Consider the following 22,744-nt stretch of genomic DNA (forward strand, 5'->3'; position numbering starts at 1 on the left):
CCAATCTTTCTTGGAATTCCCCTATTCGTCATTAAAACTACTGTATATTTGGGTATCTGTACTCACTGTAATAAATATCCATGGCAAAAACGAATTGTGCTAGGCCAACATGTCGACGAATATAAAATAACATCATATTTCATACACTTTTATTTATTTCTAATTTTATCTTCTCAGGCACAATAATAAAAACAATTTTAAATGGGCTAAATACATTGGCTGTTTCCAGATGCTTTATTATTTTTACCAAACTCAGGATTAAATTTTTATATATAAATATTTTCTTAAACACATGGGGAAGGAAATACAGTCCTCGTATAAATTGGTATTATTGCGTTCGCCAAAAAGTTTTTTGAGATCTAAAATAAATGAACAACTCATGCAATGACAAATATATGATTTAACAATAACGTTTTGCAGCATATAGGTCTATACTGGTTCCCTGTAATAACATTCTTGAGTACTATCAATACTCAACACAATTTCTGATAAAAAATATAAACAAAAATAACCTCTTCTAAAATTGAAATAAAATCAAGAATGTTCTCAGTTCTAGTACTATTAAATCTTAACACCTAAATATAAAAATACTATTTTCTTTCAACGACTCCAATACTTAATTGATGTAATTTCAGTGACAACACAAGCAGTCAAATGTCCGACAATAATATTTTAATCCTAATTAGAAACAAAATAGATTTGACATTGAATAAATAGAATACTAGCAACTATTCAAGTGGAGTAGTAAAATGTTGGATAATGCAACATAATGCGTAACTCATACCATATACTATTAATGTGTGAAATAAAAGAACTATTGAAATTTCAGTGGAAAAAAGAATAAGCTATCTTAATTTTAACACAATTACTTAACCTGATCTGAAGAAGAATCATCGCTGAACTGCTAACAAAAGAATAAGCTATCTTAATTTTAACACAATTACTTAACCTGATCTGAAGAGGAATCATCGCTGCTAACAAGATCATAACAATACTGTTAACTGTTTACATAAACTGAAACACACACAATTAGTTACAAACTTTGTACTATGTTGTTTAAACATAACAGCATTTCTAGGAAGTGAGCTCAAGTATTTCACCAAACGAACAATAAACGTCATATGAAGCAGATAAAATGTGTTTTTTAATATTTTGAGTATTCATAACTTTTGATTTGGTAGTGAATAATTTAATTAAAATTTCTAAAATGTTTAAAATTTACATTTTGAATTCCAAAAAAAATATAAAGTAAGCACTTAATAAAAGTTGCTCATAGATGGTTTTCTAAAAAGATAGTTTATTATAAAAATTCTGTTTTTGATCACCATATTATGTCCCAACAAATGCTGTTTTTGATCACCATATGTCCCAACAAAGATATTTGAAAAACATAAGATACCAAGACATCATCAATATACTACTACTTATATTTTTTAATGGCAATAACTAAAACAAAAAATATTTCTAGAATATTCCAATAAAGAAAGTAAACTTTTGAAAATCGCCTTTTAGTTTTTTCAATTCAATGCTGACTCAATAGGTTCATTTGTTGCACTGATCGACTTCAGTTTTGGCTCAATAAGTTGACTATAGGTTCATTTGATGCACTGATAGATTTGTGGCTCAATAAGTATTGTTTTCAGAATACAGTATAAAGAATACAAAACGTTTTTTTCATGATTTAGTTGTTTTCAACAATTCACAATGTTTAGTTTCAGGGAAGTTGACTGTATATTCTTGACTGTATTCTTCTTGGTTTTTTAATATCAAAGTACTGCACTATCTGCACTGTTAAATTGTTTACTATATGTTGTTGCACCAACAGAGAGTTTAGCAATCAGGGCTGGTACACAGTTTTTTGGTATGAGGCAACCTGTAATAAAAGAATCAAACAAATATAATAATTAGTTTGGTGAGGTTATCATCATACATATCCATAAAGTGCTTGACAACAATTAGAGGATTTATATATACAATAAAAGGAGTAATGGAGTTATCGCTCTATCTTACCTACAAGTTTGGCTCCATCATCAGTTTTTAATCTTAAGATTTGCATTTTTGAATGGGGACCTGTTGCAGTTGCTAAAATGTCTTCAACCTTTGACCAAACACTTAAAACGGATCCACTAAGAATATAGTAAGTGCGCCTCCTTAAACCTACTTCACACGACTGATATACCATGTACCTTTTACAATTACCTCTCCTAATTAAAACAAAAGCATATATATTTGTTGTGAAACAGTAAAAATAAATAGTTATATTATATACTATGAGGCTAGCATAGATAACTTTTCAAACAATTTCTAGATTGCTATGGTGGTGACTGGTTAGCATAGATAACTTTTTAGACAATTTCTAGTTTGCTATGGGGATCCATAGTTCTTGGTGATGACTGGTTAGCATAGATAACTTTTTAGACAATTTCTAGTTTGCTATGGGGATCCATAGTTCTTGGTGATGACTGGTTAGCATAGATAACTTTTCAAACAATTTCTAGTTTGCTATGGGGATCCATAGTTCTTGGTGATGACTGGTTAGCATAGATAAATTTTCAAACAATTTCTAGTTTGCTATGGGGATCCATAGTTCTTGGTGGTGACTGGTTAGCATAGATAACTTTTTAGACAATTTCTAGTTTGCTATGGGGGATCCATAGTTCTTGGTGGTGACTGGTTAGCATAGATAACTTTTCAAACAATTTCTAGTTTGCTATGGGGATCCATAGTTCTTGGTGATGACTGGTTAGCATAGATAACTTTTCAAACAATTTCTAGTTTGCTATGGGGATCCATAGTTCTTGGTGATGACTGGTTAGCATAGATAACTTTTCAAACAATTTCTAGTTTGCTATGGGGATCCATAGTTCTTGGTGGTGACTGGTTAGCATAGATAACTTTTCAAACAATTTCTAGTTTGCTATGGGGATCCATAGTTCTTGGTGATGACTGGTTAGCATAGATAACTTTTCAAACAATTTCTAGTTTGCTATGGGGATCCATAGTTCTTGGTGGTGACTGGTTAGCATAGATAACTTTTCAAACAATTTCTAGTTTGCTATGGGGGATCCATAGTTCTTGGTGGTGACTGGTTAGCATAGATAACTTTTTAGACAATTTCTAGTTTGCTATGGGGATCCATAGTTCTTGGTGGTGACTGGTTAGCATAGATAACTTTTTAGACAATTTCTAGTTTGCTATGGGGATCCATAGTTCTTGGTGATGACTGGTTAGCATAGATAACTTTTTAGACAATTTCTAGTTTGCTATGGGGATCCATAGTTCTTGGTGGTGACTGGTTAGCATAGATAACTTTTTAGACAATTTCTAGTTTGCTATGGGGATCCATAGTTCTTGGTGATGACTGGTTAGCATAGATAACTTTTTAGACAATTTCTAGTTTGCTATGGGGATCCATAGTTCTTGGTGATGACTGGTTAGCATAGATAACTTTTTAGACAATTTCTAGTTTGCTATGGGGATCCATAGTTCTTGGTGGTGACTGGTTAGCATAGATAACTTTTTAGACAATTTCTAGTTTGCTATGGGGGATCCATAGTTCTTGGTGATGACTGGTTAGCATAGATAACTTTTTAGACAATTTCTAGTTTGCTATGGGGATCCATAGTTCTTGGTGGTGACTGGTTAGCATAGATAACTTTTTAGACAATTTCTAGTTTGCTATGGGGGATCCATAGTTCTTGGTGATGACTGGTTAGCATAGATAACTTTTTAGACAATTTCTAGTTTGCTATGGGGATCCATAGTTCTTGGTGGTGACTGGTTAGCATAGATAACTTTTTAGACAATTTCTAGTTTGCTATGGGGATCCATAGTTCTTGGTGATGACTGGTTAGCATAGATAACTTTTTAGACAATTTCTAGTTTGCTATGGGGGATCCATAGTTCTTGGTGGTGACTGGTTAGCATAGATAACTTTTTAGACAATTTCTAGTTTGCTATGGGGGATCCATAGTTCTTGGTGATGACTGGTTAGCATAGATAACTTTTTAGACAATTTCTAGTTTGCTATGGGGATCCATAGTTCTTGGTGGTGACTGGTTAGCATAGATAACTTTTTAGACAATTTCTAGTTTGCTATGGGGATCCATAGTTCTTGGTGATGACTGGTTAGCATAGATAACTTTTTAGACAATTTCTAGTTTGCTATGGGGGATCCATAGTTCTTGGTGGTGACTGGTTAGCATAGATAACTTTTTAGACAATTTCTAGTTTGCTATGGGGATCCATAGTTCTTGGTGATGACTGGTTAGCATAGATAACTTTTTAGACAATTTCTAGTTTGCTATGGGGATCCATAGTTCTTGGTGATGACTGGTTAGCATAGATAACTTTTTAGACAATTTCTAGTTTGCTATGGGGATCCATAGTTCTTGGTGATGACTGGTTAGCATAGATAACTTTTCAAACAATTTCTAGTTTGCTATGGGGGATCCATAGTTCTTGGTGGTGACTGGTTAGCATAGATAACTTTTTAGACAATTTCTAGTTTGCTATGGGGATCCATAGTTCTTGGTGGTGACTGGTTAGCATAGATAACTTTTCAAACAATTTCTAGTTTGCTATGGGGGATCCATAGTTCTTGGTGGTGACTGGTTAGCATAGATAACTTTTCAAACAATTTCTAGTTTGCTATGGGGGATCCATAGTTCTTGGTGATGACTGGTTAGCATAGATAACTTTTTAGACAATTTCTAGTTTGCTATGGGGGATCCATAGTTCTTGGTGGTGACTGGTTAGCATAGATAACTTTTTAGACAATTTCTAGTTTGCTATGGGGATCCATAGTTCTTGGTGGTGACTGGTTAGCATAGATAACTTTTCAAACAATTTCTAGTTTGCTATGGGGGATCCATAGTTCTTGGTGGTGACTGGTTAGCATAGATAACTTTTCAAACAATTTCTAGTTTGCTATGGGGGATCCATAGTTCTTGGTGATGACTGGTTAGCATAGATAACTTTTTAGACAATTTCTAGTTTGCTATGGGGGATCCATAGTTCTTGGTGGTGACTGGTTAGCATAGATAACTTTTTAGACAATTTCTAGTTTGCTATGGGGGATCCATAGTTCTTGGTGGTGACTGGTTAGCATAGATAACTTTTTAGACAATTTCTAGTTTGCTATGGGGGATCCATAGTTCTTGGTGGTGACTGGTTAGCATAGATAACTTTTTAGAAAATAATACTTTTCAATTTTCAGTTAAAAACCTTATGCAGTCTTTGTTAAAGGTTTTGAATTGACTTTTTACTAACAAAATAAATAAGCATTACTAACCAATAAGCATGACTACATTGGCTTGCTGATGAGTTGTACTGTAATTTCCAATCTTTTTCTGCTGCCTTTGGTAAAACCTTTTGGTATTTCTTTTTGATTTCTTGCATGGATTCTAGTTTCCCTTGTAAGCCAGTGTTTGGTCGAAATATTTGATACAAATTCTTTTTGACACCTTTAGCTGCTTTCACAAATATTGCCATCCTTTTACCATTTCGCATCTACACAATAAAAAAACAATATTTTGTATTTGTTAACAATGGAAAGCATATAAATGCAGATACATTACACCAGCCTTTAAAAAGAGACATTCTACATACCTGATTAGACAAGAAGAATCCTTCTTCAACTGTACGTAATTCTTGCCACATAGTAGAAACGGTTTCAAATGGTAAGCCACGTTCAGAACTAACCTGTAGGATACACAAGAACTTTTTATTTATTATGTCCATGTACTTACAAGTAATACAAACACAAAAGAACACAGTTATTATAACCATCACTCACAGTAAAAGAACAACAAATATTTATTAACTTGGCATTACCTTATTCAGTTCAGTTGTGGCTGTTCCAGTTGAAAAACTGCCTATAAATGTTCTTGCCTCTAATTTCTTTACATTTTCTCCTTCAGATCCAAGATCTATTGTTGATTAGAATTGTGATCATTACAATATTACAATTAGAATTTTAAATTGTATATAAAAGTTAATGTACATAATAAAACAGTATCATACCAAGTATACCCATGTCCCAGACACCATCTTTCTTTGCATTGTTAATTATATGGTTGAGGGTATCCATGAAATACTGGAATAACTTGTTCTGCAGATCTACTTGAATTCCTAGGATACGATTTAAGAACTTGGATATGCTAGTGTAATCTGAAATACAGATATACATGAATCAGGATGTGTTATTTAAGCAAGTATATGTACAATGGTTCAATCTTTATATGTTATATACAAGATTATGATTACCTTTGTCAAGTGAAGCATTTTCTAATTGCTCATCTTTAATCAACATCCCAACACCAATTAAAGCTTGTTGAATATCTGTAAGAACAAAACAATTGTTTGGCAGTTACATTCAATGAACCGAAAAATGAGATATTAAAACACTAGATTTTGTATTTATTCTGATTTTTTAACATTTTTGGTATTATAAAAAGTACAAGTTAAGAATAAAAAATATTATTATCTTAAACCTTTAGAAGACCCACATACAGGATGTATGAGTAAAATAAAAGTAGGTAAAGTACTTGCCTTTAAAGAACGAGCTATTTGCACCGCCAGGAGGTATAACCAAGGGTCTATCCAATCCCACAATGCTCTTCATTGTAGTCTCCAGAGCTGTCCTTCCATACTTTAAACATTACAATCACAAAATATCACAATTTAGACAAAATCTAACATGTATTAAATTAAACTACTACTTTCAACTCAGTATTCTGTACTAGTTGCTTCCATTACATTTTATAAACATGATTTACTGCAACAATGACACTTTGGAAATTAAGAGTAAAAGTATTTAGTTTTGTTGTATCCAAAAACGAGTAAATAATTAATCAAGTACAAACAAGTATGCATTCATATATTTTGTAAACAGTCTGTTTTTTTAGACTGTTGTTGTCAGTTTGGCCTGATGTCACCTCGGTGTTATTTGGATTTAAATGAAATTTATGGGAAAATCTTACCTTATTATCAATATTAAATCGACTTAGATCTCTTGTTTCAACAGCTCTTCTGTCTCCATGTGTTAAGGCACCCTAAAAACGATATAATTTTGATAACTGATTACTAAGTATTATAGGTACTGATTGCTAAGTACACTACTAGTTAAATGGAACATGTTTCAGACTGTTGAAATCGTTAGTTATTATAGTTATTAATGAATTATTACTTTCTTTACTCTACTTTGTTCACCCAAATGGCGTTTATCTCACGCTGCATAGCGGCACTATGATTGTTTATACTCACTAAACTTTCAAGTCTTTTAGCAACAATTGAAGCAAAGCGATGTTCTCCTGCAAGTTCTGATATAAGGAATAAATACTCAGGTGCAGTGACCTGATTTGAACGATGCGTCCGACCTGTTCAACAAAGAAGAAACACGTTCATCTAACACTAAGTTCACCTTAATTAAATTCAGTCCAAACAAATGTATACAAATTATCATTGAAACAGTCATAACTTAATAAATATATATATATATATATATATATATATAATTTGAAACGATAAAGATGAGGAAATCTGTGAGAATGAGAAAAAGTCGCCCCAACCGAGACTCGAACTCGGACCGCCTGCTTGATATGCAGATGTCCTAACCATTAGACCACTGGGGCTTTCATGGTATTGTTCGAACTCGATTGGATAACGACTCTTTAACATTCTCGGCGTGGTACGGCGGAACAGCACTAGTCCTCAGTTGTACGCACGCGCAACAATCCCGCCTCGTGAATAAAAATACTGAAAGATGAGGGCGTATCAACTGAGGACTAGTGCTGTTCCGCCGTACCACGCCGAGAATGTTAAAGAGTCGTTATCCAATCGAGTTCGAACAATACCATGAAAGCCCCAGTGGTCTAATGGTTAGGACATCTGCATATCAAGCAGGCGGTCCGAGTTCGAGTCTCGGTTGGGGCGACTTTTTCTCATTCTCACAGATTTCCTCATCTTTATCGTTTCAAATTAATTAATTAAATTTCAGTATATCACCGGGCGGTTTAGAATTAATGTTCTTTGCCTCTTGTGTTTATATATATATATATATATATATATAAACACAACAGGCATAGAAATAAATTCCAATTACCACCCGGTGATACACTGAAAATTATTTAATTAATTTTTGAAACGATATATATATATATATATATATCATTATTTACTATGACGTTATCCAAATTCCTTCACTTTCACTGATAAAGGGCTAGTGTTGCCCGAAAGCTCTCCTTATTTTTCTGGATGTTTTACTTTATCATTTTGATTTAGCTTTTCGCTTTTTTTTTTTAATTCAACAACAACATTTATTTAGAAACCAGTTCATAAAATAAAAACAGCATAGATTAAAAAACAATAACTTAAGATGGTAACATTAAAAAGAACGGTTTCAGGGATCAGAAAAAGAAGTTAAAAAACTTGTCAAAAACCAACCCCTAACACAAACAACAAAAGAGCAAACTGCAAGACAAATCATTTTTGTATCTCCATTGAGATCCAGCCTACCAACAGCATTGTCATTTTTTTTAGTAATTTGCCTTTGGATATATATCATTATTTATATTCTTATAATTTTTTACAATAATAAATAATAAAGCAATATTTTGTCGTTCACTTTCCTACTTTAATATTACAAATAGTAAAAAACCAAGATCGTGGCAATTGTGGACAAAACTGAGTTACAACATATTGAGAATAACCAAATTGTTGAACAGCTCTATCAGCACTCCATGGAAGCTCCAATGTAATAACTATGCCATCCACTTTTATATTACAAATACTGATAATTGTGACAAAACTGAGTTACAACATATTGAGAATAACCAAATTGTTGAACAGCTCTATCAGCACTCCATGGAAGCTCCAATGTAATAACTATGCCATCCACTTTAATATTACAAATACTGATAATTGTGACAAAACTGAGTTACAACATATTGAGAATAACCAAATTGTTGAACAGCTCTATCAGCACTCCATGGAAGCTCCAATGTAATAACTATGCCATCCACTTTAATATTACAAATACTGACAATTGTGGACAAAAATGAGTTACAACATATTTAGACTAACCAAATTGTTGAACAGCTCTATCAGCACTCCATGGAAGCTCCAATGTAATATGTACTCTTCGTCGTTGATTCTTTACCCTTCTGTCTGCTTGAAGTGAGATACCAGAGCTTGCTGCCTCAGAAATTACAGCAACAAACTAAAGAAAAGAGAAAGAAATGTCTGTTTTTATCAAACTCTATTAAACATACAAGGACTGCACAACGAAAAACATTACAAAACAAAATTGTCCAAATATTGATGAGAAAAATTAATTACATACCATATTGTTCTTAATAAACGCCCCCTTCATTTTTTTTTTCATTATCTAATTAACACACCTTAGTGCCCAATCTATATAAACAGAGGATTCTCACATTTAGAATTGGTTTTCAGCCCGGAAAGTCACATTTTTTAGCGACTGTGATAACGATGTACGCTAACAGCGTGACAAAACATGTAGGCATACACCGGGCGCGTATGGTAATTCGCGCGTGTAGGACACTGGACGTTTTTTTTAAATTCGCGACAACATACATTGCTGGTCTTTAAAAACCAGGAAAACAACGGGGATCAGACAATCGCATGTTTATTCACACAACACGGAATCGATACAAGGTGTCTGGTTTTATGAATCCCTTTCGTTAGAATTTTTCATCAAGTTGAGGGCGGATTTCAATAAACGCAACGCCTACGATAAACACGCTGTTTCTGTTGTGAAGGATAACGAAGAACGCTGCATCGTTGGCCATTTGTCATAAGAGCAATCCAAGATTTTTAATCTTTTTTTTTTAAAGATAAAGGCGAAGTAAAAGTATAAATTACAGCTAAACGCAGGCACAGTAGCATAGCAGGGAGTTTGGAGGTACCCTGTGAACTTATTTGTTGCACACCCTAAAAAACATTGATTGACCGTCTGAAGCAACTTGTTTAGGGTAGCCTAGGCAGGCCTCATATAGGCCTTGGCTCTATTTATGATTTTTACATTTCACCCCTAACAAACGCTCCCCTTTTAAAAAAATGCAACGCCCCGAGGGCGTTTATTAGGAACAATACGGTAGTCATATACCTTCAAAACAACAGTATAATATTTTCTCCATGTAGATAAGAAATTGTAGAAAACATATTTATTATTAATAATATTAAAATGTACCTTCTTTGCATCCATAAATCGTTTCTTTTCTGTTAAGTTGAGAATTTCTAAAGGAATGTCAGACTCACTACGTGCTTCATATTGAACATTCCCATCTTCTTTGCTAACTACACGTCCTTTACGACCTGTCATCTAGAAAACAATCCAATACCTCTTTTTGAGTAACATTACTTGCCACAAAGTTTTTTAAAAGTATTACAGTAATACAATAAACAATAATATCAAGTTGACAACCATACCTCTGCAACATTTTCTGGACCACCAAGACTATCAATAAGCTCATCAAGAGTGTTGGGTGGTAGTTCAGTTGACATCTCTTCAAGTTCATCTAAAAGTTCTTGTTTCATTAACTGAGCTTTTTCTATTGCATCCATGCCTGGCAAGAAAGGTGATGACGATGATGTTGAAAGTAGAGGGGCTAATGAAAAAAGAAACAAATTATACAATCATTTTAGATACTGTGTAAAAAATAAGGTACCATTATTGTAAACACTATGACACTTAACCATAGAGGTACTATTGTAAACACTATGACACTTACCAATAGAGGTACTATTGTAAACACTATGACACTTACCAATAGAGGTACTATTGCAAACACTATGACACTTAACCATAGAGGTACTATTGTAAACACTATGACACTTACCAATAGAGGTACTATTATAAACACTATGACACTTACCAATAGAGGTACTATTGTAAACACTATGACACTTACCAATAGAGGTACTATTGTAAACACTATGACTTAACCACTTACCAATAGAGGTATTATTGTAAACACTATGACACTTACCAATAGAGGTACTATTGTAAACACTATGACACTTACCAATAGAGGTACTATTGTAAACACTATGACACCAATAGAGGTACTATTGTAAACACTATGACACTTACCAATAGAGGTACTATTGTAAACACTATGACACCAATAGAGGTACTATTGTAAACACTATGACACTTACCAATAGAGGTACTATTGTAAACACAATGACACTTACCAATAGAGGTACTATTGTAAACACTATGACACTTACCAATAGAGGTACTATTGTAAACACTATGACACTTACCAATAGAGGTACTATTGTAAACACTATGACACTTACCAATAGAGGTATTATTGTAAACACTATGACACCAATAGAGGTACTATTGTAAACACTATGACACTTACCAATAGAGGTACTATTGTAAACACTATGACACTTACCAATAGAGGTACTATTGTAAACACTATGACACTTACCAATAGAGGTACTATTGTAAACACTATGACACTTACCAATAGAGGTATTATTGTAAACACTATGACACCAATAGAGGTACTATTGTAAACACTATGACACTTACCAATAGAGGTACTATTGTAAACACTATGACACTTACCAATAGAGGTACTATTGTAAACACTATGACACTTACCAATAGAGGTACTATTGTAAACACTATGACACTTACCAATAGAGGTACTATTGTAAACACTATGACACCAATAGAGGTACTATTGTAAACACTATGACACTTACCAATAGAGGTACTATTGTAAACACTATGACACTTACCAATAGAGGTACTATTGTAAACACTATGACACTTACCAATAGAGGTACTATTGTAATCACTATGACACTTACCAATAGAGGTACTATTGTAAACACTATGACACTTACCAATAGAGGTACTATTGTAAACACTATGACACTTAACCATAGAGGTACTATTGTAAACACTATGACACTTACCAATAGAGGTACTATTGTAAACACTATGACTTAACCACTTACCAATAGAGGTATTATTGTAAACACTATGACACTTACCAATAGAGGTACTATTGTAAACACTATGACACTTACCAATAGAGGTACTATTGTAAACACAATGACACTTACCAATAGAGGTACTATTGTAAACACAATGACACCAATAGAGGTACTATTGTAAACACTATGACACTTACCAATAGAGGTACTATTGTAAACACTATGACACTTACCAATAGAGGTACTATTGTAAACACTATGACACTTACCAATAGAGGTACTATTGTAAACACTATGACACTTACCAATAGAGGTACTATTGTAAACACTATGACACTTACCAATAGAGGTACTATTGTAAACACTATGACACTTACCAATAGAGGTACTATTGTAAACACAATGACACTTACCAATAGAGGTACTATTGTAAACACTATGACACCAATAGAGGTACTATTGTAAACACTATGACACTTACCAATAGAGGTACTATTGTAAACACTATGACACTTACCAATAGAGGTACTATTGTAAACACTATGACACCAATAGAGGTACTATTGTAAACACTATGACACTTACCAATAGAGGTACTATTGTAAACACTATGACACTTACCAATAGAGGTACTATTGTAAACACTATGACACTTACCAATAGAGGTACTATTGTAAACACTATGACACTTAACCATAGAGGTACTATTGTAAACACTATGACACTTACCAATAGAGGTACTATTGTAAACACTATGACTTAACCACTTACCAATAGAGGTATTATTGTAAACACTATGACACTTACCAATAGAGGTACTATTGTAAACACTATGACACTTACCAATAGAGGTACTATTGTAAACACAATGACACTTACCAATAGAGGTACTATTGTAAACACTATGACACTTACCAATAGAGGTACTATTGTAAACACTATGACACTTACCAATAGAGGTACTATTATAAACACTATGACACTTACCAATAGAGGTACTATTGTAAACACTATGACACTTACCAATAGAGGTACTATTGTAAACACAATGACACTTACCAATAGAGGTACTATTGTAAACACTATGACACTTACCAATAGAGGTACTATTGTAAACACTATGACACTTACCAATAGAGGTACTATTGTAAACACAATGACACTTACCAATAGAGGTACTATTGTAAACACTATGACACTTACCAATAGAGGTACTATTGTAAACACTATGACACTTACCAATAGAGGTACTATTGTAAACACTATGACACCAATAGAGGTACTATTGTAAACACAATGACACTTACCAATAGAGGTACTATTGTAAACACTATGACACTTACCAATAGAGGTACTATTGTAAACACTATGACACTTACCAATAGAGGTACTATTGTAAACACTATGACACTTACCAATAGAGGTACTATTGTAAACACTATGACACTTACCAATAGAGGTACTATTGTAAACACTATGACACTTACCAATAGAGGTATTATTGTAAACACTATGACACCAATAGAGGTACTATTGTAAACACTATGACACTTACCAATAGAGGTACTATTGTAAACACTATGACACTTACCAATAGAGGTACTATTGTAAACACTATGACACTTACCAATAGAGGTACTATTGTAAACACTATGACACTTACCAATAGAGGTACTATTGTAAACACTATGACACTTACCAATAGAGGTACTATTGTAAACACTATGACACTTACCAATAGAGGTACTATTGTAAACACTATGACACCAATAGAGGTACTATTGTAAACACTATGACACTTACCAATAGAGGTACTATTGTAAACACTATGACACTTACCAATAGAGGTACTATTGTAAACACTATGACACTTACCAATAGAGGTACTATTGTAAACACTATGACACTTACCAATAGAGGTACTATTGTAAACACTATGACACTTACCAATAGAGGTACTATTGTAAACACTATGACACTTAACCATAGAGGTACTATTGTAAACACTATGACACTTACCAATAGAGGTACTATTGTAAACACTATGACTTAACCACTTACCAATAGAGGTATTATTGTAAACACTATGACACTTACCAATAGAGGTACTATTGTAAACACTATGACACTTACCAATAGAGGTACTATTGTAAACACAATGACACTTACCAATAGAGGTACTATTGTAAACACAATGACACCAATAGAGGTACTATTGTAAACACTATGACACTTACCAATAGAGGTACTATTGTAAACACTATGACACTTACCAATAGAGGTACTATTGTAAACACTATGACACTTACCAATAGAGGTACTATTGTAAACACTATGACACTTACCAATAGAGGTACTATTGTAAACACTATGACACTTACCAATAGAGGTACTATTGTAAACACTATGACACTTACCAATAGAGGTACTATTGTAAACACAATGACACTTACCAATAGAGGTACTATTGTAAACACTATGACACCAATAGAGGTACTATTGTAAACACTATGACACTTACCAATAGAGGTACTATTGTAAACACTATGACACTTACCAATAGAGGTACTATTGTAAACACTATGACACCAATAGAGGTACTATTGTAAACACTATGACACTTACCAATAGAGGTACTATTGTAAACACTATGACACTTACCAATAGAGGTACTATTGTAAACACTATGACACTTACCAATAGAGGTACTATTGTAAACACTATGACACTTAACCATAGAGGTACTATTGTAAACACTATGACACTTACCAATAGAGGTACTATTGTAAACACTATGACTTAACCACTTACCAATAGAGGTATTATTGTAAACACTATGACACTTACCAATAGAGGTACTATTGTAAACACTATGACACTTACCAATAGAGGTACTATTGTAAACACAATGACACTTACCAATAGAGGTACTATTGTAAACACTATGACACTTACCAATAGAGGTACTATTGTAAACACTATGACACTTACCAATAGAGGTACTATTATAAACACTATGACACTTACCAATAGAGGTACTATTGTAAACACTATGACACTTACCAATAGAGGTACTATTGTAAACACAATGACACTTACCAATAGAGGTACTATTGTAAACACTATGACACTTACCAATAGAGGTACTATTGTAAACACTATGACACTTACCAATAGAGGTACTATTGTAAACACTATGACACTTACCAATAGAGGTACTATTGTAAACACTATGACACTTACCAATAGAGGTACTATTGTAAACACTATGACACTTACCAATAGAGGTACTATTGTAAACACTATGACACTTACCAATAGAGGTACTATTGTAAACACTATGACACTTACCAATAGAGGTACTATTGTAAACACTATGACACTTACCAATAGAGGTACTATTGTAAACACTATGACACTTACCAATAGAGGTACTATTGTAAACACTATGACACTTACCAATAGAGGTACTATTGTAAACACTATGACACTTACCAATAGAGGTACTATTGTAAACACTATGACACTTACCAATAGAGGTACTATTGTAAACACTATGACACTTACCAATAGAGGTACTATTGTAAACACTATGACACTTACCAATAGAGGTACTATTGTAAACACTATGACACTTACCAATAGAGGTACTATTGTAAACACTATGACACTTACCAATAGAGGTACTTTTTGTGGAAGGTTGAGAAGTCATTTTTGAATTCACTGTTGTATTTGTCTTTTGTATAAGCCCAGCTGCTAGTAGGACATTGTTCACTTCTTCACCGTTTTTCTTTGGTTTCTTGTTTTTTTTCTTTCGTTCTTTACGATGTAACCAAGGATCTAAAAAATGTAAAAGATGAAGAAGTCATTGCTGACGACAAATATGAAAAAAAAAATGCTTATGCCTATAAATGATGATAAATAAACTTGTATTCTTACCAGCATCGCCAAACGAATCACTTTGGAATGGATTGAAGTCATCTTCATCATTCGATGATAGCTCTGAATTACCAGTATCAGATTCCTCATCACTCAACCTTTTCATTTTCTCATTGTCACTAACATCAAAATTACTATCAATGTCACTATCATCATCAAAAAATGTTTTTCCTCGTTTATTATTTGATTTTTGATCACTAACACGTTTTCGTTTACGACTTGTTTTTTCTTTCATGTAACTATCAGGCGTGTTGCTTCGACTGTCGTCAAAGTCCCAGCCAAATAATCCACCTAATGTTTTCCGCCTGTTTGGTGCAGGAAAATGTTTTTCAACTAATGTACTAAAAACACCCCTGGAAATAAAAAATTCTATCTTTTATTGCAATGTACATGAAACAAAGTTAAAGCTACTACAACTGGTATGGGGGTGGGGGTGACCCAAATACTACGGCCCTGAAGTTAAAGCTACTACAACTGGTATGGGGGTGGGGGTGACCCAAATACTTAGTGTGCGAACCCCCCCTTGACAGATCCTGGCTACGGCCCTGAAGTTAAAGCTACTACAACTGTATACTTTAAAAACAAAAACTACCTAACTTCACAAAATAATCATCCTTTTAAAAAAATAAATTCTTAAAACATTAATTTAACTTGGTTTAATATTATTGCCTTTTTAAAAAAAATACAATGCAAATGCCTTATGTGAAATACTAATAATAATTCTACAGCACTTACTTAGCAGTAGATACAAAATCATTAAGTTCACCTCCTGCTTCTTCTAATGCATCTAATGTTCTTGCCTCACCTGTTGACTGTAGGCCTATTACAACACACTTAAAGAAAATTATCACTCAAATTAAATTGTTACTTTAATATACTTGGTAGATTAACAGAATGAGTCTATAAGATCAACAGAATGAGGGTTGGCAAGCACCATGTTAATAATTCTACAGAGTCTCTTAAACACAATGAAGCAGCTGTGTTACACCTTAAAAATAATTTACAATGAAAATAGTTCACTTAAAAATATTGTAGAAAGAGTAATCTTGACAACTGTGAACAAACCTTTCCATTTTTGACAGATTCCCTTGCCACCTTGACTGCATATGGCACTTTTGAAGCAATACACATGTACTTGAAGAACCTCTGATGAGCTGACCAGAACTGACCCCACATTGACTTGCGCATTCTATGCTCTGCACCAATTAAGTCAGCTGCTTTCTGGAAATATGCCCTACTTTTCATCCACTATATAAATAAACAAATAGAATACATTCTGCAATATTTTTATCAATTCTTATTTGATAAACATCTTAGTAGCTGGTGCACAAAAATGACACTACTTAGATACTGTCTTACCAGATGTGCAGATTTATTATATATCTCAATAAACCTCTTGGCTAATGATACTTCTTGTATACTGAATGAGACACCGTGAAAACTCAGTTGACGTGCAATGTACATGCCTCGCAGTTTCATATCCATGGCAACTATTTCCATAGCACCAACTCCCCTGTATAATTGTATAAAATAAACACAAATTCAAGATGACTGAATCACAGTTTAGAATTGGTTAAGAATTGATTTTGAATGACACTTGCCTTCTTTCAACAGCTTGAATGAATGAAGGAAACTCTGGAAAAGGTGTATCTTTGCCCCATAGGCCTAACCTTGTCATGTAAGCCATATTCTTTGGTTCTGACGCTCCTTAAAAAATTAGGAAAATCAAAGTTAATATATTATGAAACTACTTATACAAAAACATTATTTGATATACAGTTTTTAAATATATTACTTCTATTGGTAGTTTTATTTATTTTTTATTATCAAGGATATTACTTGCTTTCAAATACTATTAATGAACACAACAGCATTTAAAAAAAAAACTTGTTGGCTGTTCTTACCTGTGGCACTACAATATACAATTCTTGCTTTTGGAAGCTGCTGTTGAAGATCTAGTACCGTAAGTCCAGTCTTTGTTGGTCTAGATGATCCAACAGGAATCAAATTCTTTGCTTTATGACATTCATCCAAAATTATCTAATATGTAGTTGCTAAGGAAAAGAAGCACCATTGTAAACTAAAAATCCCTCATTATGGCAGTTTTTTGTAATTCTTTACATTTAATAAAAAACAATTGAAAGGATACAGGACCATCAAAGTCCTTGCCGCACCAATGAACCAGCTGTTTTAAACGCGTTCTATATTTTCCACCAGCCTGACTTTCACCTATCAATGATGAGTAGGTAGCAAATATTACTCCTTTCTTTACACTATTGTTTGTATGTGAATTGATTTTGGCATATTTAAACTGTAAGAAAAAAAGGTATAAAAATAACAAACTTTTTTAATTACTATGATCGTTTTAAGGAACATTGTAACAGGCTTTACACAATATGTTGTCAAATATGTTGGTTTCATCCTAAACTTACCTTGTTTAATGAATGCACACTTATATTTGCACCAATATCTTTTAAGTCTCTTTGAGCGTCATACTTCAAATCATTAGAAACAGACAGCCTGTGTAAAATTATGAATTTATTTTTTATGCTTTTATTTTAATAGTAATTTTTTTATATATCCATTCAAGGAATTGGTAGAGAGCCACTCTAACAGAAAATTTAATTTGATGTATTTTGTTTTTGTTTTTAAATACAAAAATAAATGTTGCTTTGAGATCATTTTTACAATCGATTGATAAAAGAAAACTGACCAGAGTGCACGCTTGCGTCCCAAGAGGTAATTTTCAAATATGATTCCAGCTACACATCTTCCTTTACCCACACCTGCACCGTCACCTAAAGTTTTAAAACAATAAAGAAAATTAACTTTGTGTATCTGTAGTTGGAAAATACTAGCAACATAAAATTATAACAATTATTTTTACACTCTAGAGAAGAAGACTCACCGATAAGAAAGCCCGCCCTCTCTCCACTAGCAAGGAATGACTCATGTTGTTGACAGGCATATGTGACTGCTTCAAGTTGCAGTGCGGAGAGGTGTCCATAGTCAATAGTACTTTCTGGAATGGCAAGTCTATACCAAACATCTGGAGGTTGAACACTTGCAAGAGAACTAGTCTCAACTACAGGATCTGGATGTTTTATCCCAAGTTTTACTGTTATAAATATGAAAAATCAGATCAGAAAAATAAGTAGTATAATAATATACAGTAAAATAGATGACATTTCATTGACATAGATTTTATTTGTGGTACATTAGTAATTTGGTATAACTTACATTTACTAGGCATATAGTCAGAATATGTGTCAGCATAGCTTAAACCATCTTCGTCTTCATCCTCATCAGGTTCTTCCTCTTTTGGAGCTTTAAGAGCATTCACTACAGCCTAAAAAAATTGTTTAATATAATCATAAAGCCTGGTTCAATGTGTCTACAAGACACATACATTAAACTATAACACTTTTAGTATTTACTCAATTTTTTTAAATATTTACTGTAATAAAAACTGGTGTTTCTTACCGGAAGATAAATTGAATTTTTAGCATTTTCATTTGGCCAGGACTTGATTGTTGTATTAATAGTTTTAAAGTCTTTCTTCACTGCTTGTGCTTGGGTGGATCCTTGCGCAAGAGACGTCAAAGCTTTTGATGCTACACCCGTTAAAAGTGAATGCTTAGAAACTACAGAAGTGGATGGTCTTGTTGTAAGTATAATAGTAGGCTCTGATTTTTTAGGTTGTGATTTCAAAGATGTTGCTATTTTTAAAGTCTTTGTATCAGATTTTCCATTTGAAATAACACTCTTTGGTGGTTCAATATTTAACTGTTCAATTGCTACTTGGCCAGGCCCTTTAGAAACCAATTTGTAAGTTTTTAGAATCTGATTATTTTGAAGGTTAGATAGTCCAGTTGCTGACTTTATCATGGTGGTTGGGGTCTGACCAAGAGATTTTGGAATTACAATTGTTTGCCTTGATGTCTGTGGATGGATAACAATAGAAGGACGCCTTTGTTGTACCTACAAAATAATAATTTAGGTCATTAATTTAATTTTAGCACAAATGTATACAGTAATAAGAACACATGCCATGATCAGTCAACCATGTGTGACAGAAAATTCCCAAAATGTTTTAAAAACTTTCAGTATTAACTTATATTGAAAGGGATTGCAATTAGGATACAAAGTATACATGCTTACCTGGTGAGTTGATTGAAGTGCTTCAATCAAAGGATCAGTCTCTGTAGTACTAACACCACTTTGAGCCAAAGCCTAATACAACAATATTAAATAAATACAAATTTTGTACAAATTTAACAGTCAATAAAACTATATTATTTTAGTTAAAAATTTCATACACTAAGCATAATCAAAACCTGAAATAAGTAGGTTATTCAAAATTGTTATCTGATAATTTTTTACAAATAAAGAAATAAAGTCAATAAATTGGCTGATTTTAAACATTGAAAATGGCAACAACAAATAGGCATGAAACACACTTTGCTGTCATTCAATTAAATGTTGGATGATCAAGTTCACCTGTGATATAAGTCCTCCTGTGTCAATATTCTGTTGGTTGTTGGTGTCATCATCAGGAGGATTCAGAATATCATTAATATCTAATGAAAGGCCACTCTCATTCATAGCTGCCGAAAGCAGATCAAAGCCTGGCTGCTCAGACATCTAATTAGAAAAACAAAAATTGAGTAAAGTATATTATCGACTATTGCGGTGACTAAGGTCTTATGAATAAAAAAATTGCATTTTACTATTTTTAAAGTACATTTACTGACATTGCTTGCAGACTGTCTGTTCATTTTGTTGTCAACAAGTGATATAAATATAAAACGCTGTTTTATTATTCCGGCAGAATCAACACAATTGCTTGGTCAATTAAAAATCGCTCATACATGCACATTTTTATAACCTCATGTACAAAGTTTAACACCGATTTTTCCAACTGGTTTTATTTTTAACTCACAATTGTCTTTTTTGTCTTTACCCACAACTTCCTAGAGGGATGTTTGTTTTAGGTTTAGAGGGCCGAAAGCATGATTGTCTCAGTGAATTTGTTATGATAGGCAGTTGAGTTCTGATGCCGGAATCATAATAATTCAAGATAATTTATTGTTGCCATGAAGATTTTAAAACAATGTTTTGTTGTCCATTGTCAGATACCAACAGGTTTCTGGTTAAACTTAACCATTCATTTTGTCTTTTTATAATAATGTAATATTATTTTTGTTTACTTTTTTTTTCAAAAGCCTTAGAGTTAGACCTACCTTTTAATGAAAAGTAAGTGTAAAAAATGCTGTCTTGTTAAATATGACAATTGTATAGGCCTACTACTACTCTACTACTAGGGCCAGGCCTAGCTAGGCTAGCCTAGACTAGGCCTAGAGTTAGTTGAAAGGTAGACTAATCTGCTAAAGTACGCCGTATCTACTAGACTAGGCCTGACAACCAGTACAGTGCCAGTGCCACTAACCTCCACACGTCGCACGCGGTTTATATTCATGTTGTTGTAGTTCATCCTATAGGCTAGGCCAGGCCTAGCTAGGCCTTTAGGAGGCCTAGGCCTAACCTTTTTAATTAGGCCATCGCTAATAATGTAATAAAAGAAACGCCAAAACCTTACAGAAATGTTAATTATGAGTACCTTGTTTATTCATGTATGTGTTTCAGGCGATTTTGGAGAATCCTTAAACTACGTTCTTTTTAAACAAAGCATGTTTTCCTACTAGCTAGGCTAATAGTAGTCTAGGCCAAGAACGTCTGCTGCTCTATAAAAACGAACGATGGATGCTGAGATGAGATCACACATTTTTACCGTCAACCATGTTTCAATCGCGTCAACATTGTGTTTGTCGTCATATATTAACGCAAACATACAGACATTATACAATATACAATTATAGATTGATAGATTATTGTGTGATTGATAAGACGCATTTTAAGTGTGCCACTGTACCTATTATTATTAAGTTTCAATTCTTCCAGATCATAGTATTCATTCATTAGTATTTTTCCGTGCAAAAATCCTTATTGTTATCCTGCTGGATCCTAAGGTGGTAGGCCTAGGGGTTCATTTATATCATTATTATTAATACAATAGATATATAAAGTATTATAAAAAGTGTTATTGGTGAAAAGTTGGCTCCTAAATTTCAATTATTTTCAATTAAGATCAGAAACTGATTCTTGGAATTAAATTTAATATTTTATATCCAGGTAGCCTATATGCCTACTCTCCCAATCATGTTTGGTGTCCTTTCTCAATATGTGTAGCTCACACCTACACCCCACCGATTCTTGGAATGCCTAAGTCTCCCAGTCATGTTACTGTTCTTGTAGGTGTCCTGTCTCAATGTATAGCTCACATGTACACCCCACCGATTCTTAGATAGAATTAAAAATCTTCTCTTTGGGTTCGTTCCCAATGCTTTCTTTGTCCCTTGTGTCCGAGGCAGAGACCCGACTCAAGTTCCTGTATCTTTCTGGGATATCCAACTGCGTTATTCCTTTCCTCCCAGATGTATTGTTATTTGTAGGGCCTATATGTTATTCCTTTCCTGCCAGATGTATTGTTATTTGTAGGGCCTATATGTTATTTCTTATTTATTCCCTGATGTATTGTTATTTGTAGGGCCTATATGTTATTTCTTATTTATTCCCAGATGTATTGTTATTTGTAGGGCCTATATGTTATTTCTTATTTATTCCCTGATGTATTGTTATTTGTAGGGCCTATATGTTATTTCTTATTTATTCCCTGATGTATTGTTATTTGTAGGGCCTATATGTTATTTCTTATTTATTCCCAGATGTATTGTTATTTGTAGGGCCTATATGTTATTCC

The 22,744-nt window shown here is 33.4% G+C and overlaps 1 protein-coding gene and 1 non-coding gene across 2 annotated transcripts; both read right to left on the minus strand.

The window, feature by feature from the left end:
* Window positions 1-181: 181 nt before the first annotated feature.
* On the minus strand, window positions 182-21,659 carry LOC140044388 (protein strawberry notch homolog 1-like). Its single transcript, XM_072088869.1, has 29 exons — window positions 21,545-21,659; window positions 20,425-20,568; window positions 20,086-20,157; window positions 19,408-19,905; window positions 19,165-19,273; window positions 18,833-19,042; window positions 18,638-18,722; window positions 18,357-18,444; window positions 18,074-18,235; window positions 17,829-17,964; window positions 17,526-17,631; window positions 17,284-17,437; window positions 16,990-17,172; window positions 16,660-16,757; window positions 15,925-16,277; window positions 15,661-15,825; window positions 10,453-10,631; window positions 10,214-10,345; window positions 9,085-9,220; window positions 7,267-7,379; window positions 6,984-7,055; window positions 6,553-6,652; window positions 6,268-6,342; window positions 6,025-6,171; window positions 5,836-5,930; window positions 5,611-5,703; window positions 5,294-5,511; window positions 2,011-2,204; window positions 182-1,873 (listed from the first exon to the last, which is right to left on the minus strand). Exons 2-29 carry the CDS (start codon window positions 20,566-20,568, stop codon window positions 1,767-1,769), a joined length of 4,224 nt encoding a protein of 1,407 aa, XP_071944970.1. The 5' UTR covers window positions 21,545-21,659; the 3' UTR covers window positions 182-1,766.
* Trnad-auc (transfer RNA aspartic acid (anticodon AUC)) lies at window positions 7,563-7,634 on the minus strand. The gene has a single exon. It is a non-coding gene; the product is annotated as a tRNA-Asp (tRNA).
* Window positions 21,660-22,744: the final 1,085 nt, after the last annotated feature.

Source organism: Antedon mediterranea, chromosome 3, assembly GCF_964355755.1.
Source record: "Antedon mediterranea chromosome 3, ecAntMedi1.1, whole genome shotgun sequence".
NCBI lineage: Eukaryota > Metazoa > Echinodermata > Crinoidea > Comatulida > Antedonidae > Antedon > Antedon mediterranea.

Coding starts and splice junctions, on each gene's coding strand:
- LOC140044388 (XM_072088869.1), bottom strand. CDS start 20,568: ATGTCTGAGCAGCCAGGCTTTGATCTGCTTTCGGCAGCTATGAATGAG. Junction 17,632..17,828: donor TGTATATTGTAGTGCCACAG/GTAAGAACAGCC, acceptor TAATTTTTTAAG/GAGCGTCAGAACCAAAGAAT. Junction 5,704..5,835: donor CCACAACTGAACTGAATAAG/GTAATGCCAAGT, acceptor TGTATCCTACAG/GTTAGTTCTGAACGTGGCTT.